The sequence below is a fragment of the Phascolarctos cinereus genome, unplaced genomic scaffold (genome assembly GCF_003287225.1).
Source record: "Phascolarctos cinereus isolate Bilbo 61053 unplaced genomic scaffold, phaCin_HiC Scaffold_4;HRSCAF=312, whole genome shotgun sequence".
NCBI classification, from domain to species: domain Eukaryota; kingdom Metazoa; phylum Chordata; class Mammalia; order Diprotodontia; family Phascolarctidae; genus Phascolarctos; species Phascolarctos cinereus.
Genome location: NW_027555847.1, coordinates 675,530,867 through 675,547,101, shown reverse-complemented (window position 1 = coordinate 675,547,101; position 16,235 = coordinate 675,530,867). Strand labels below are relative to the sequence as shown.

Genomic DNA, 16,235 nt, shown 5'->3' with positions numbered 1-16,235 from the left:
CTGAGAGCAAACTGAAGTATAATTTTCTCACTTTTTCTATTTCTCTTGCTTTTTAAAATTTTTTTAAATTAATTTAAACTTAAATACACAATAAGAAAATGAAATATATTATAAACTTAGTATTAACACTTAAGTACAAAATAAGTAAAGGAAAAAAAAAGGATTGCCACGTGCACAGCAGAAATTAAGAGAGGATTCAAAATACACAGCAATAAATTTCCATTTCAAGAAAGCCTACATAATAAATACTACTTGTTGTGTTCAAAGCTGTCTATCTTTTCCTTTGCTTCCTTGTAAGTTTTCTTTTCTCTACTGTGCACTTTTTATTTTGTTCTTTCCTCCCCTAAAAGTACAATTAAGCACAGATACACATACACTCATGCATGTATATACATACATATACACATGTGCATGCACATATACCTACATATATACATGTAAACACATACATGTATACACACATACATATGTGCACATATACATATATGTACGCTTATACATCCATATTCTTACCTATCTATAATAATACTCATATACAGATATATAGTTTCATATGCATCTATGCAAGACTGTACTATACTTATTTGTCCTCTGTTTCTCTTAGGATGGATAACCTCTTACTTCATACGTCTGAGTCTTTCCATATTTTTCTAAGTCCATCAACTCATCATTTCCTACACCACAGCAATATTCCACCCTTATACTGTATAGTTATTTTAAAAAGTCTTGAACAATATTGATTAATATGCCTGACATACAGTGTAGTTTCCTTATTTTTCTCTTATGATTAAATCTATTTTGGCTTTAACTCCGTCTGAGATCATCATTACTATCCCTGATTTCCCCCCCATAATAAATTCTACTCTGGATCTTTATTTTATATTTGTGTGCATCTCTCATTTCTTACTTTACTTCTACCTACTACCTTGCCCTCCTACTACTTAACCTACCCCCCCTCAAGTATCCTTCCACTACCCTCCCATTCCCATTAATCTAAACACCCTTCTATTACCCACCCTGATCCTAATCCCTCACCCTCCCCTCCAGAAATCCTTCCCTTATCCGCTCTACCCCCATCCCCTTAGCTTTCTATTTCTGAATTTAGAAGACGTTATGCCCTTCTAACATCTTAAACCCATTACCAATGAAAGTAGGGTTCCAGAACTACCAGCCCTCCTCCCCCATCTAATTCCTCTGGGTCAGTTCCTCTTGTACCTCATTTGTATAAAATAATTACTTACTTTACTTTACCTTTACTTTACTAAATGGTTTTACTTTTTAAAATCATATCATGCTCATGTCTACCCCAATGTTTCTTACAAACTACCAAATTACTAATAAGAAACATAGATTTTCCATTTCCTCATATAAAAGTTAAGTGGTCTGCTCTTATTGAGTCCCTCATAATTAGTCTTTGACATGTACCTTATATTTCTCTTGGATCTTATATGTCAAATCTTCTATTAAGTTCAGGGTTTTTTTTCTTTAACAAAATCCTGAAAGTTTGACAATTCATTAAACATCCTTTTTTTTTTTTTCCAATTCAGGATTATGCTTAACTTTGCTGGTTATGCTATTTTTGGCTGCAGCCCCAGTTCTTTTGCTCTTCCTTATGTAGTGTTCCAAGACCTAGGGTCTTTTACTAGAGCTGCCACTAGATCTTGTGTGATTCTAAGAGTGGCACAGCCATATTTGAATTGGTTTTTTTCTGGTTGCTCGTAATATTTTATCCCTGAACTAGGGGTTTTGGAATTTGACTATTACATTCCTGTAGGTTTTCCACACAGAGTCTTTCAGGTGGTGATAGGTAGATTTTTTTTCTATTTCTACTGTCCCCTCTTGTTCTAACACTTCAGGACAATTTTCTTAAATTATTTCTTGTATCAAGATTCTTTTTTTTGATTATAGCTTTCAGGTAGTCCTATTATTCTTATGCCTTCTTTTCTTGATCTGTTCTGCAGATCAGTTGTTTTTCTTATAAGACATTTCACATTCTCTTCTATTTTTTTCATGCTTTATATTTTGCTTTATTATTTCTTGATCTCTTATAACTTCACTGAGGTCCCCTTGCCCAATTCTAATTATCAAGGAGTCAGCTTCTTCCTTAAGATTCTGGATCTCCTTTTCTGGTTGGTTGACTTTCTTTTCATTATCTTGTTTTTCTTGGATTTTTCTTTTTTTTGTTTTTGGTTTTTAATTTTTCCTCAATCTCTCTCATTTAATTTTTTCATTATTTTTAAAGTTCTTCTATGAACTCTTTTGGGGCAGGTGGCCATTTGGTGTTATTTTTTGGGGTAGGAGAGGCTTTTTTTGCTTCAATATCCTCCTCTGAAGGTGAACCCTGGTCTTTTCTACCATAGTAACTTTCTGTAGTTGTATTCTTTCCCCTTTGCCTGCCCACTTTTTTTTTTTACTTGTAGCAGCTTACTTTTTTGTAATCACCTCTAGGACTGGGATATGGGGGTTGGTGATCCTCCTTCAGTTCTCCCCTCTAGCTTGGAGCTGAAACCAAGAATTCTGCCCTCCTCTAAGTGACCACAGCCAGAGGAGCACCCCCGCACTGCTTCTGCACTCACCAGTCATATGCTGGTTCCTTCTCGCCTAGGGCCACTTCTTGGCAGTACAGTTGGGACTGGTATTCTTTATCGGCAGGTGTCCTCAATCTTCCCTGGCTCAGTTCTTGTGGCCAAGGCCACCTCCCAATCCAGCTAGCCCCAGGGTTGCTGCTTGTTTCTGTGGAGCTAGTCTGGAGGTGTTTACTCCTCACAGGGACCAAACCTCAGTCCTGGGATTTTTCTTCAGATCTTCTACAATTGTCCCAGGAGGACCACTGTTCTGCCCCAACTCCTGTTTATTTTTGGCGATATGTGTTCGTCCTGAGGCACTATTTTGTCTTGTTTGTGGGGGAAATCATGGAGAGCTTGGAATTTTCTTTCTTTTTTTTTTTTTTTGGTGAGGCAATTGGGGTTAAGTGACTTGCCCAGGGTCACACAGCTAGTAAGTGTCAAATGTCTGAGGTTGGATTTGAACTCAGGTCCTCCTGACTCCAAGGCCAGATGTCTACCCATGTGCCACCTAGCTGCCCCGAGCTTGGAATTTTCTGACCTACTCCACTCTCTTCCCAAAATCCTTTCCCTTTTTCTTGCTTTAAAAAAAATGCAAAAAAAAAAAGAAAACAATAAATGTTGGAGATACAGGAAAATTGAAACACTAATGCACTGTTGGTGGACCTATGAACTGATTCAACCATTCTGGAAAACAATTTAGAACTACACTCAAAGAGTTATAAAACTGTGCATACTGTTTGATCCAGCAATAGCACTTCTAGGGCTATATCCCAAAGAGATCATACAAATGGGAAAAGGACTCACATGTACGAAAATATTTATAGCAGCTCTTTTTGTAGCGGCAAAGAACTGGAAATTGAGGGGATGCCCATGAACTGGAGAATGGCTGAACAAGTTGTGATATATGAATGTAATGGAATACTATTGTGCTATAAGAAATGATGAACTGGCAGATTCAGAAAAACCTGGAAAGACTTGCATGGACTGATGCTGAGTGAAGTGAGCAGAATCAGGAGAACATTATACACAATAATAGCAACACTATGCACTGACCAACTCTGACAGACTTAGCTCTTCTCAGCAATACAATGATCTAAGAGAATTCCAAAAGACTAAAGATGGAATATGCTATCTCTATCCAGAGAAAGAACTATGGAGTCTGAATGCAGATTGAAGCACACTATTTTCTCTTTTTTTTTTCTCATGGTTTTTTTCCTTTTGTTCTGATTCTTCTCTCAAGCCATAGCTAATATATAAATATGTTTAACATGACTATACATATATAGTCTATATCAGATCGCATGCCACCTTGGGAAGGGAAGAGGGAGAGAGAGAGAAAAAAATCTGGAACAAAAATCTCAAAAAAGTACATGTTGAAAATTATCTTTACATGTAATTGGAAAAAATAAAATACCATTAAGGGGAAAAATATGGCTAATATTTTTGATATGTTTTACACGATTTCATGTATATAACTGATATCATATTGCTTGCCTTCTCACTGAGTGAGGTTGGAGGGAGGAAGAGCATTTGGAACTCAAAAAAAAAAAGCCAAAAATAAATACATATTAAATTTGGTGTGTTTTTTTTCTTCCTGGCCATAGCTATAAGAAACATTGTTTTCAGATTCTCTAATTTTTTTTATGGGATATCCATTTTGAGTTTATTGTGATATGGTGAGGATGTTGATCTAAACCTAATTTCTAACCAACTACTTTGCAGTTGTCAAAATAGGAGTCCATCTTTGTTCTTGGGCTTATCAAACACTGGGCTACTACTATTTTGGATTACTTCTTTTCTTTCTTATCTAGTCTATTTCAATGATCTACTTCTCTATTTTTCATCTAATACCAAATAGTTCCAGTGACTATTATTTTATAATACAGCTTGAGATCTAGTAATGATTTGCCCTCTTTACTTGTACTCTTGCCTCATTATATCAGCACCCCTCCCTTTCAATCTTTTTCAGAGGAACGGTTTTGTAGCTATATATCCTCTACAACCCTCTAGGATTTTATATTTATCCCCTATTAAATTTCACCTTATTATAATTGATCCATGATTCTAACCTATCAAGATCTTTTTAGAGTCTGATAACTAACACATTAATCATCAACTACCAATTTCTAAGGTCAGTACAGAAGATGGTAATGGTAAATGGAACTCCACAAAATTTAATTTTAAAAACAAGCCAAACATGCTATTAAGATTTTTTTAAATTAGAAGGTAAAACAGGCAATATGCATTTATTAAGAACTTACTATATCTTACATGTTACCATATATGGTATATTAAGTACCTATTTAATATATTACACGTAGTAGTTAATACCTACTACTACTACTGGTCCAGCATTGTGTCAGGTTTCTATGGGGGGGGGGTTCACAATATGTTCAAAGTTAATAAACACATGATATAAACGAAGTGATTTGAAGGAGGGACTAACACATTAGGGAATCAGGAAAGACCTCTTGAAGGAGATAGCACTTTGAGTTCAGGGCTTGAAGGGAAGAGGGGGGTTCCAAGTAATAAAACAGAGGGTAGAAACAGAGGGCAGAAAATATTCCAGAGCTGAGGGACCTTGGCAAACGCATGGAAGTAGGGAGATAGAATATCCGAGACAGGAAACAGTAAACGGACAAATCTGGCTGGAGCTATCTGTAAAGGATGCATAATACATAATTACTCCCAGAAAGTTAAGATGGAGCCAGACTGTGAAGGACTGTAAAAGACAGACAAGTTTGTACATTATCGTTAAGTAAGGGTACTTTCAGATAGAGTAAAAAGGATTCAGAAAAGGCTAGAGGGAATTTTTTTGGAAAAGCTCCAACATTTTCCAAACTAAACTTTGATCCCAAAGGGTAGGTAATAAGATTTGAGAATTCTGAGCTATTCTAATAATAATTACCTGACCCATACACAAGGGAATTTTTTTTCCCATTTATTAAACTAATCCCATAGTTCAAGAAATGAAGGCAAAAAATAAAAATGGCAGGGACAATCTTTTTCAAAACATGGAGACAAGATTTTTTCCTAAGAAGAAAACTTCCAAATTAAGTATTTTTAATATTAATCATATAGTTTCTATGAAGCTCATGATATATAATGGGCACTTTTGGGTACCACTGGACAAAGAAAATGGAAAATTTACTCCACACTCTGACAAGTGCCTGCAATTCTGTTGCTAATTTTTAAAAGCTTTAATTTGCAGTTATTGAAACAAAAATATGCTAGTCAGAACTGTTTCCACCTGTTTATTTACATTCAAAAATCATCAGCCAAGAGTCAGTTAACACATTATCATTAAGGAAAAACATGACCTGTAGATATACACCAACAAGTAGGATGAAAACATACACTCCAGAAGAGTTTTCATTACATGCTTGAAGTTAAAAATGTGAAAGAAATACAGAAAATCACAATCTCTGTTAACAAGTTAAACATTAAAACTATGACAAGCAGAATATAAGAGACAAACTGACTAAAGATACTAATCATTTAAGCATCCTCTGTACATCTTAGGAACATGACTCCAGAAGACAAAGGACGACTCCATTGTTGTTATAAGGTTGACAATTAGCTGGCTCAACACCTTGCGGCTGGGAATCAAAACCACCAGATAGCATTCCCTGAAAAGCAAGTAGTACTGCTTCAGTGTACACGCTTCCCTACTCTTCAAAATGAGCTTTATATGTTTTTTAACTCCAAACATTCAATGGTTCTTCCCTTTTTGTTGTATGTCATTCTTCCATTGTCCAACCTCCTAACAGTCAACATTCTCTTCTTCCATTAAGAACACATCATTTCCCTTTAACAACCTCACAGATGAGGAGGCATTCCTACAGCCCTGTTATCATCTCTTCTAGAAGGGTGATAATCTTGCCCTTTGAACATAGTTATCTCGACTTGCTACTGAAGCTGCCCACAACAAAGTCTTGGAATAACACAGCAACTAACTTTGTTGGTACATTATCTTTGGGGCTCAATTCTACAAGGGAATTCATTTTTTCCCACCCCCTGTGCCCCCAAGATAAACTTCTCAAGTAGTAGGCAGAAAAAGCAATTTGCTCGAAACTCAAAGGAACAATAACCTACGTTGCTCTCAGGGAAATCAACTTAGCACTTTTATTAAACGAATAGCTTGTGATAGCTTTTGCACACTGGCAAGCTACGATTATACTTCAGATACAACCAAGAATACAGGCATGAGTTCCAAAGAGACTGCGCACCATGTACATCATAGTTAGAAATTATGTTTTTCCATTAAATGTCTAGCATACAACCAAGAATACAGGCATGAGTTCCAAAGAGACTGCGCACCATGTACATCATAGTTAGAAATTATGTTTTTCCATTAAATGTCTAGCATACAACCAAGAATACAGGCATGAGTTCCAAAGAGACTGCGCACCACGTACATCATAGTTAGAAATTATGTTTTTCCATTAAATGTCCACCTGATGCTAGATAAAATTCTGCAACTTAAACTAACAAAACACTTTTCTGCTGAAGGGAAATGAGTGCACACATGGGAAATTCACAACAGAAATAGATGAGGGGCAGAGATAACATTACATTCCTTCTCATACTTCATTGGAGTTACAGTTTTCCCCCATTGCCTTAGCATTACTCTTGCTTCAAAGTCTAATCCCAACGCTCCCACGCTCAAAAATTTCAGTGGTTATCTACTGCCTTTGGACAAAGTACAAACTCTTTAGCCGGGCCTTAAAAACCTTTTAAAATGTGGCTTCAAACTCCCTTTCTATCTTTACCTCATACTATTCCTCTTTATACGGCCTATAACAGAGGTGTTAAACAGGCAGGCCCTCAAGCAGACTAAAAACACTCCAACTGAAATTAGAACCAGATTAAAAAAATAACTAGGAAATATTTAACAAATAAAAATACAATAAAACATAGATAATATTACATTTTAAAACTAAGTCAGTATGAGGCCTGCAAGGATCCTTCAGTGATCCCCACTTCTACTGGAGTTCAACAGCATTGTCCTACACTATAGCCAAATTACTGTTCCCTAAATACATGCCTTTTTTTTGGGGGGGGGCCTCCATGATTTCAGTAACACCATTCACCAGGCCTGGAATGCTCTCTTGTCTGCAATGAAATCCTATCCATTCTTCAAGAACTAATTCAAATGCCACTGGTCTTCCCTGATCTCTTCAGCCAGAAGTGACTCCTGTCCCTCTTTTGTACGCCAATAGTCTGTACCTTTTATACAGCCTAGGTTGTTTACACGTCCCATCTAGTGCTCCATAAACCCCAGGAGGACAGGGGCTGTGATTTCTTCATCTTTATATCCCTCACAGAACTCAAGATAGGACCTTGATGAGTGCAGTGATTAACTGGGGAACTTATATCAAATACAGATTCTTTTACTGAAACAAATTGTCTCAACAATCCTCAAGCTGCCTTATGAGGAAAACAAGAGCTGATGGTCATTTGACATTCCTGGTTTTTAACGTGACAACGATTCTACACATTTTTTTCAAGTAACGTGGGCTTTTCCACAAAACCTAAGTTATTCACTCTCTCACTGGCTTGCTGTTGTGACTTGACCCAAGTCATTTCCCTTCCCTAAGCCTCAGTTTCCTTCTCTGTAAAACAAAAGGACTGAAAGAGAATAGAGGCAGGAAGACTAATTATACTCTCTTTATAAAAACAATACTTCAATGCAGAGTGACATAAACAGAACCAGGAGAACAATTCTGCACAATAACATATTTGTAAAGACAAACAATTTTAAAAACTTCAGAACTTTGATCAATGACCAACCATGATTACAAAAAACTCATGATAAAAACATGCTACTTACTTACTAAAAAGAAATTTTAAAAAAGGTGATATATTCGGAGTACAGATTAAGTGATATTTTCTGGTCAATGCAGAAATTTGTTTTGTTTGACTATACATATTTGTTAGAAGAGTTTTCTTTTTCTTTGTCAATGGCATTGGTGTAGTTGGATTTTGTAAAAGTGCTTTGCCAACCTATAAAGAAGGAATGAGTGAGTTTAAATAAATCATTAAAAGTAGTGCTTACAGCAAAACTGATACATTCTCTTGGCGTCAGCAGCTCCTTCAGTCTCTATTCTCTGAGCCCATTTAATTAAGTCCCAGCCAAAGCCTTACCAACATATCTATTCTCAAGATGTAGTCAAGAGAGATCTTCAATTCTTGAGGAAATGATCTCTATGCTGAAGGTCCCTTCAGAGCCACTGTACTCAATGATACATCCATGAAGCCCTACAACTTTGAGATAAAACTCACTACATGAGAAAATGTGGCTGAGCACAATAAAACTACTGTCCTGTCTTTGATTGGCAAGAAACAGCATTTATGGATCAGAGTCACTTAAAAACAAAAACCTTTAAGAGGATGAAGGATTGGAGGATCATGGTGAGGATAACGAACTGGGTTTGGGGTTGCAACGCAGAAGGAAAGGTGGAATGACAACAGATTGTGATAACATAAAGGCATTTCATAGTTCATTAATATGGAAGTGCTGTTTTTGTGGATGGTAGCAAGATTATGGGTATAATCATGACTGCATAAGTGAGGTGAGGTGGAGGAGCAGGCCACAGGAAATGAGTAAGCTGAGAAACTGGAAGGTTGGAAGTTGAGGGAGTATATATGTGGGTAATGTAGCTCTCACATAGCACTTGTTCAACATTTTTCTTAGGCACTTATCATATAATATTACATATTACAGCTACCTGTGTTAGTATCTAACATCCATGAAGACAAACACATTTTGTATCTCCTACAATTTTACCACAGCTTGCACACAGAAGGCACTTAATGTCTACTGAATGAATGCAATTAAAAAACTCAACAAAACTGTTCTACTGTTTAAAGCTGATATAAAGATTCAAAGTTAGACACAGCAACACAACAAAACTCTAGTCAAATGCAACTGTCAGTTATTATTACTGTTATGTATTGTAATTATGTCTGTTATATAAAAAGAAAGTATATCAATAATTATTTTAATTATCAAATGAGCTACCCTCCAATAAGTAACTGGTCAAAGGATATGAATAAACAGTTCTCAAAGAAAGAATTGCAAACTATTAACAATCTACAGGAAAAAATACTCCAAATTGCTAAAAGGGAGATGCAAATCAAAACTCCTCTGATGTTTCATCTCACATCCTGCAAATCTGCAAAGACCACAAAAGATGGAAATAGTTAATCCTGAAGGAGTTGTGGGTATTGTTGGTGGAGCTGCAATCTGGTTCAAACATTTTGGAAAGCAATTTGGAATTATGCAAATAAAGAGACTAAAACATCCATATTCTTTGACTCAGAAATTCCATTACTAAGCTTATACCACAAGGAAGCAACTGATAAGAATAAAGTACTCAGATTTCTCAAAATATTTCTACCAGCACTGTCCATTGATTGAGGAATGGCTAAACAAACTATGGAACATGAATGTAATGAAATATCCACTGTGAAATAAGAAATGATAAATGTGACAAATACAGAGAAGTATGGAAAAATCTACATGATCTGATGCAGAGTTTAGTAAGAAGAACCAAAAAAAAAAAGAAACCCAACATACACAATGACTACAACAATGTAAATGGAAAGAGCCACCACACAAAAAAATCAAAAGCGAATGCTGCAAAATTATAATGAATAAGTATGGCTCAGAAGAGATATGATAAGAAACTCCCATCTCTTCACTTTGCAGAAGAGGGAGGTCCACAACAGTTGTACACTTAACATGTTTTTCAGACTTTTGGATGCACTGAAAAGTTATGCTGATTTTTTTCCTCTTCCTTTTTCTGGCTTAAAAAAACACTATTATATGAGAGATAGTTCTCTGGGAGAGGAAGAGTGATACTGGGAATGACACTGGGTGGAACTATAGTGATGGTAAAAAAATATATATCAATAAAAACTTATTTTAAAAAATAATCACATGGATCTCCTGCAATTTAAGAGCCCAGTTGTGAATCAACATTTTCACAAAAACTGAACTTAAAATGTACCTTCAATGACAGATAACAGAACCTCAACTCAGAAGAGTAATTAAAGCTAAAAATAAGAGTACTGGAATCAAAGAGTCAGTTTTTAGTTCACATCAAGCAGCTGCCAAGACATTAAATAGTTTTCACACCCTTTTTTTTTCAGAAAATGAAAAGGAATGCCATGGTTTTTTTGTTGTTGTTTGCTTCTTTATATGACCTTTAGGGAAAATACATTTGCTTTTTTTTTTTTAACACCACACGTGTAACTTCTAAAGTCTACAATTGTCAGTGGCCTAGTAGGGATTCTTTGTTAAAAAGGATGGCTCTCTGGAAGTGGGAAGGGAAATCAAGGTGACCTAAAAACAAAATATGAATAAAAATCTATTTAAAACAAAGCACTGGCCATTCAAGAGGAATTCTGGAAGTTCATAAGACAGAAGAAACAAAGCATTAGGTTGAATAACTTGCCCAAAGTCATACCTACTTAGTGGCTGAGCCAAAACTAGGACACAAAGTCTCTTACTATTCTTTTCATTATATTAATTCAAAAGTATCAACATGGCTAGAAAAAACTCCAAAGGTAAAAAGCTGAAAGGGGCACGGGCAGGGTGGTTCGTTAGTAATACAACAACTCAAGATTCTGTGAAACTCAACAATTCTCACATTTACTGTTTAGCTTGGAGAAAATCAGATTTCTGATGAACAAGACAGCTGTCTTCAGGTATTTATTTGAAGGGCTATCATAAATTCAACTTGCTCTGCTTTGCCCCAGAGAGAAGGGCTAGGAGCAATGAGAAGTAGTTGCAGAAAAGAATATTCAGGACAAATGAAAAGAAAACATTCCTAACAATTAAAGCTATCCAAAAGTGAAATGGCCAACTTGACTAAAGGTCGCTGAGCAAACCTACAAGATCACTTGTCAAGTATGTTGTATGTTTTGTTGAGGTACATCCTGGGCTAGCCCTTATCTTCCAACTGAGATTCTGTCATTATGTCCAAATAATAAGCATTCACATTAAATGGAGAGAATGTACGTTTGAGCACCAATCTTTCCATAAGTTAAGATACTTTTTCAATAATATTAATAGTTAGCATTTTAACCAGTGCTGTAAGATTTGCAAAGTGCTTTATAAATACCACCTCCTTGTTTTTATCCTCCCAATAACCCTGGGAGGTAAGTGTTTTGACTATTTCCCATTTCAGAGATAAGTAAACTGAAACAGACAAGTTTAGTGACATGCTCAGGGTCACATAGCTGGTGTCTTGAGGCAGGCTATGAGTTCAGCTCTTCCTGACTCCAGGTCTAGCATTCCATCCACTGAGCGAATTTCACGTTATAAGCAAAAGTGGCCAAAACTAGCTTGAGTCACTCAGCCTAAGCCTCTTTCAAAGGTTAAACAAACTGTCGCAAACTTTCAAAGATGATGTAGTCTCCTCCAGCTTAAAAAAAATGACAACCCTGAACTATCACATATGTTTCAAGTTACTTTTCTTATCTTGATTATGGAGAGGTCCAAGGTCTTGAACAGAACAGGCTTTCAATAAACATTTTTGGAATTAAAAACCTAGGCTCACATTGAGCTTGCCACATTTTCTTGTCCACTCTTCATTGACAGTTGGCTTTCAACAAGAGCTTTTCCCCATGCAAAGCTGCATCTTCTCATATAAAAACTGAACCTACAACACTGATGTCATTAATACCAAAAGCTAAGTAGTTCAGACATTTCAAAGTAGAAAATAATGTTTCCAAACAATATTTTTTCTAAAAAAAAAAGTAAAAAATTCTGGAGAAAAAGACATTTTTCCTGACGTTCTTGAGGCCCCCAAAGTCACGTCTGTCACTTCATGAATAAGTACGCTTTACCTTTTTACTCAGTCCTGTACCCCAATTTACAATTTCACTATACATACTGTCCATTAAGTTTGCTTGGAAAAAAAACTCCATTACATGATGCCAGTATTGAGTCTGGAAGGGTAATGATTAAGTCACAAATCCTAGAATATGCACTTCTTGACTGAGGAGTCATTACTTTTTTTGTTACATTAATTCAAAAATATAAACACAGCTAGAAAAACTCAAAAAGTACACAGACTAACCTGGGACATTAATAAAAAAAAAACCTCAAGAATCTGTGAAACTCAGCAATTTTCATATTTACTGGAACTCTTGGGTGTTTATCTTGAAGAAAAGACTGATGAGAGACAGAACAGCTCTCCCAAAACCATAGTTTTAATTGATGTATGAGCAGGAATGAGACTAAGATGTCTGATTTTGGGGCAGCTAGGTGGCACAGTGGATAGAGCACTGGCCCTGAAGTCAGGAGGACCTGAGTTCAAATCCAGCCTCAGACCAAACACTTGACACTTACTAGCTGTGTGACCGTGGCCAAGTCACTTAACCCCAACTGCCTAAAAAAAAAAAAAGATGTCTGACTTGAACAAAATGATCCTGAAGATACCCTCCAGTGATTTGAATCCATGCTGCCAACACTACTCCAAGTGTCCTGTTCTTTCACTGCTTTTGAAGCTGGAGGAGTATAGGGATAGAACACTGTTAAAGTGTCCCTTTGCCAGTGTTAGACAAAACAAATAGGCATTCATGGAAGTCCTCACTGCTGCAACTACAGTGACAGGTATGAAGAGCAGCAACAAGACAACGGCACTTACTGCTTGCTCTGTGCTCCAACAGGATTTTCCCCCCATGCACCCCAGCCCCCAGCTCAGCTACATACCACCCTATCTAAAGCAGTCTCCCCTCTATCTTCATCTACCTGTCTCTCCCACTCTGGCCTTCCAGAGGTGATGCTGATCTCTGCTCAATCTAGACTCAACAGGTCTTCCTCCAGAAGAGCTCTCAAACTGTGGCTGGTGCTGGCATTGTTTCCTGGAATCAACTGATGGGGTGTCAGAAATCTACAATGGAGAGCGCTGGCAAGCAGGTTAGGTAAGCTGCACCTGAGAGACTCTGAAGGGAAGTTCCCACTACATACTTCCAATTCAGTCAAAGTTTGAAGATAGTGCGCTTTTAAAGTACATCATGGAGCTGATCCCTTAACAAATAATGCAGCCATTGATTTAAAATGTAGACTTCACCCAAGCTGCAAAAAAACGCCAGTTCTGTTTGAGTTCAGTCCATTTTTCTCTAAATTACATCAATATATAAAAAAGCAGGCATAAATGGAAACAAAGCAGAATATCCCAAGGGAATTCATCTTACCTGTCAATATTATACATATAATGATAATTCCTAAAAAAAAAATTAAATACCGGTCACTTATTTTTTCCTTCCCTAAGAAACCCTAGGATAGGCAGGTATCATAAAAAGCAGATCACATCTTGTAAACTATTGCAAATATGGATATGGATTACTCCTTACTAGTCTTTTTCTTCACTCAATCTGGGGGAAGAAGAGTAAAATGAACTGCAGTCAACAGTGAGCTTTTTCAGAGTGTGGTAGGATTGCAGACAAGAGTGCTTGAGAAACAATAACTCCACTGAAACCAATTCTTAGTTCCTTTCCCCAACACCACAACAGCAGGATTCTAACAGTTTCTCAACATTTGTAATGGGCTTCGTAACTGTCTCATAAATGAGAATCAAATAAGAGAGGCAAACAAAATGAAATGATGATATCTGAGTCTTTTGGAGTATTCAACAACAGCCCTGTAAGACTAGAAAGTGGAGATGTTCAAACTTACACCAGTCATCCAGAGAATAGAAAACTATTTTGCCTTTTAAGCACACTTCAGGAATCATTTAAAAGGTAGAAATGACGTGTGTACATTCAATGAAACTGTCTTAGGGTTGCCACTTTTTCGTTCATTCCATGGATGTTTACTGAGCCCCTAACTGTGCAAGCCACTTTTAAACTGCGGCCCTTCTTGGTCACAGTTTAGGGATGGCCAAAGTCACATGCACACTTTTCCTCCCAATACCCTATTCGGCTTCTTTGATGTCCACTTTTCCACTCCCGAGGCCCTACTGCGGCAAGCCCTGTCTTCTTCCTTATTTCTACTCTGATTTAATTAGCGGGGATAACTCTCCAGCGGCGGGCAACTCCCGCATCCAGAGCGCCGGGAAAGCGCTCACGGGAAGGGTCACTAGATCGGGCAGACGAGCAGGAGGGCTTCCAAAAAGCTCCCCATCTCCTCCCACCCCAAATGAGGCTCAGCTGGGCACTCGCCTAGATTCTTTCCCCAGACCTGAGAGTAGAAATGAAACCATCCAAGATCTCCCGGCGTTGGGGAGAAGGGCGGGTGGGGTTCGGAGGGGCGGACAGGGGCCGGGCAGGATTTCACAGCCCTGAGCACACTTCTGAGCAGCGCCCTGCACACAGCAGGCGCTCAATAAATGCACGTTGAACTAACTGCACAGATCAGAGGTTCTGAACCTGGAGGAGCCCTGAATTATACAATGGGGAGATCGGGGACCCCCCCCACATACATACACCCGGTTTCAGAAGGCCCTTGAATGGGGCGGGGGGATGAGGAAGGCGCCCCGCGACGGAGGCGGAGGCCGGCCGGAGCGCCGCGGGAGGGAGGCGGCGGCCAGACAGGAGCCGACGTGGCCGTTCCGCTGGAGGCGTGGGGGCAGCCCCTGGCCCGGGCCTCCCGGGGCTGGGCTCACCTCGTCCTCCTTGTGGTTCCGGATGCCGCGGACGAGATCCTGCAGGTTCTTGTCGAACATGCGGTCGATGCTGCCCTTCACAATCTTCAGCGCCATCGCGGCGGCAGCGGCGGCGGCGGCCGGAGCCGGACCGGGGCTGGGGCTGGGGCTGGTGCTGGAGACGCCGGGGCGGAGGGAGCGGACTGACGGGCGGGGGTCGCCGGGCTGGGCCTGCCGCCGGGGGCGCTCCGAAGCAGGGGCGGGAGGAAGGGCAGGGGGCCGGACCAGAGGCCGTTACATCCCAGGCGGAGGCAGCACGGCGCGGGCGGCGGCGGGACCGGCGGGACCGGCGCGACCGGGGCCGGCTTGCTGCCTGCTCGCTTCCCTCAGTGCTCCCGCTCCAGTCAGATTGCAAATGGCGGACAAAATGGCGGCGCGGTCAGCTGACAGCTCTCGCCGCTCCCTCCTCCTCCCCCCTTCCTTCCCGTAGGCCCCGCCCCCTCCCCCTGGCTCCGCCTCTCCTGGAGACTGGACCCGCCTGGTTCCCAAGGACGCCGAATCAGGCTTCCCCCACCCCTAGCGGCCACGCGCCACGTTTCCTTAGCGACGCCTGGACCGCCCAATCGGAACGTCCTTGGCTCCTCCTCTCTGCCTGAAAGCCCTTTCCTCCACCTCTAACAAGCTCAGGCCCCTCCTTGGATTCTCCTCCACAGGCCCCGCCCCTTGGCGCGTAGCCCCACCCGCTCAGGCTCCAAAACTTGTCTCATTGGTAACTTAGAAATAATGGCCACGCCTCTTAAGACTCCTTTCCCCCCCTCTCACCTTGGGCCCGCCCCTCTTTGAGTGACAGCTTAGGGGGCAAGCGTGAAAAAGGCCGGGGGCACTGACACGCATACCTTGGAACAGCAATCCCCTACAGGCCCAGCTGGCTCCCTTGCTGCCCATTAGCCTGGCACGAGCTACCTGAATGAGCGATGCTTTTCTTTCCTTTGGATCATTCATTCACTTCATTCATTCAATTAACATGGAGTAAGGCCCTACTGCAGAGTGCAGAGTGAGGTCTGGGGAA

At 39.6% G+C, this 16,235-nt stretch overlaps 1 protein-coding gene across 1 annotated transcript in view; it reads right to left on the bottom strand.

Annotated features, from left to right (window-relative positions):
* AP3D1 (adaptor related protein complex 3 subunit delta 1) overlaps nucleotides 1-15,588 on the bottom strand; it is a 137,085-nt gene extending 121,497 nt beyond the window's left edge. The window contains exon 1 of the mRNA XM_021008880.2: nucleotides 15,188-15,588. Coding sequence (XP_020864539.1) covers nucleotides 15,188-15,283 — 96 coding nt within the window. The 5' untranslated portion in view covers nucleotides 15,284-15,588. The remainder of the gene's footprint in view (nucleotides 1-15,187) is intronic.
* Between the last annotated feature and the right edge of the window lie 647 nt (nucleotides 15,589-16,235).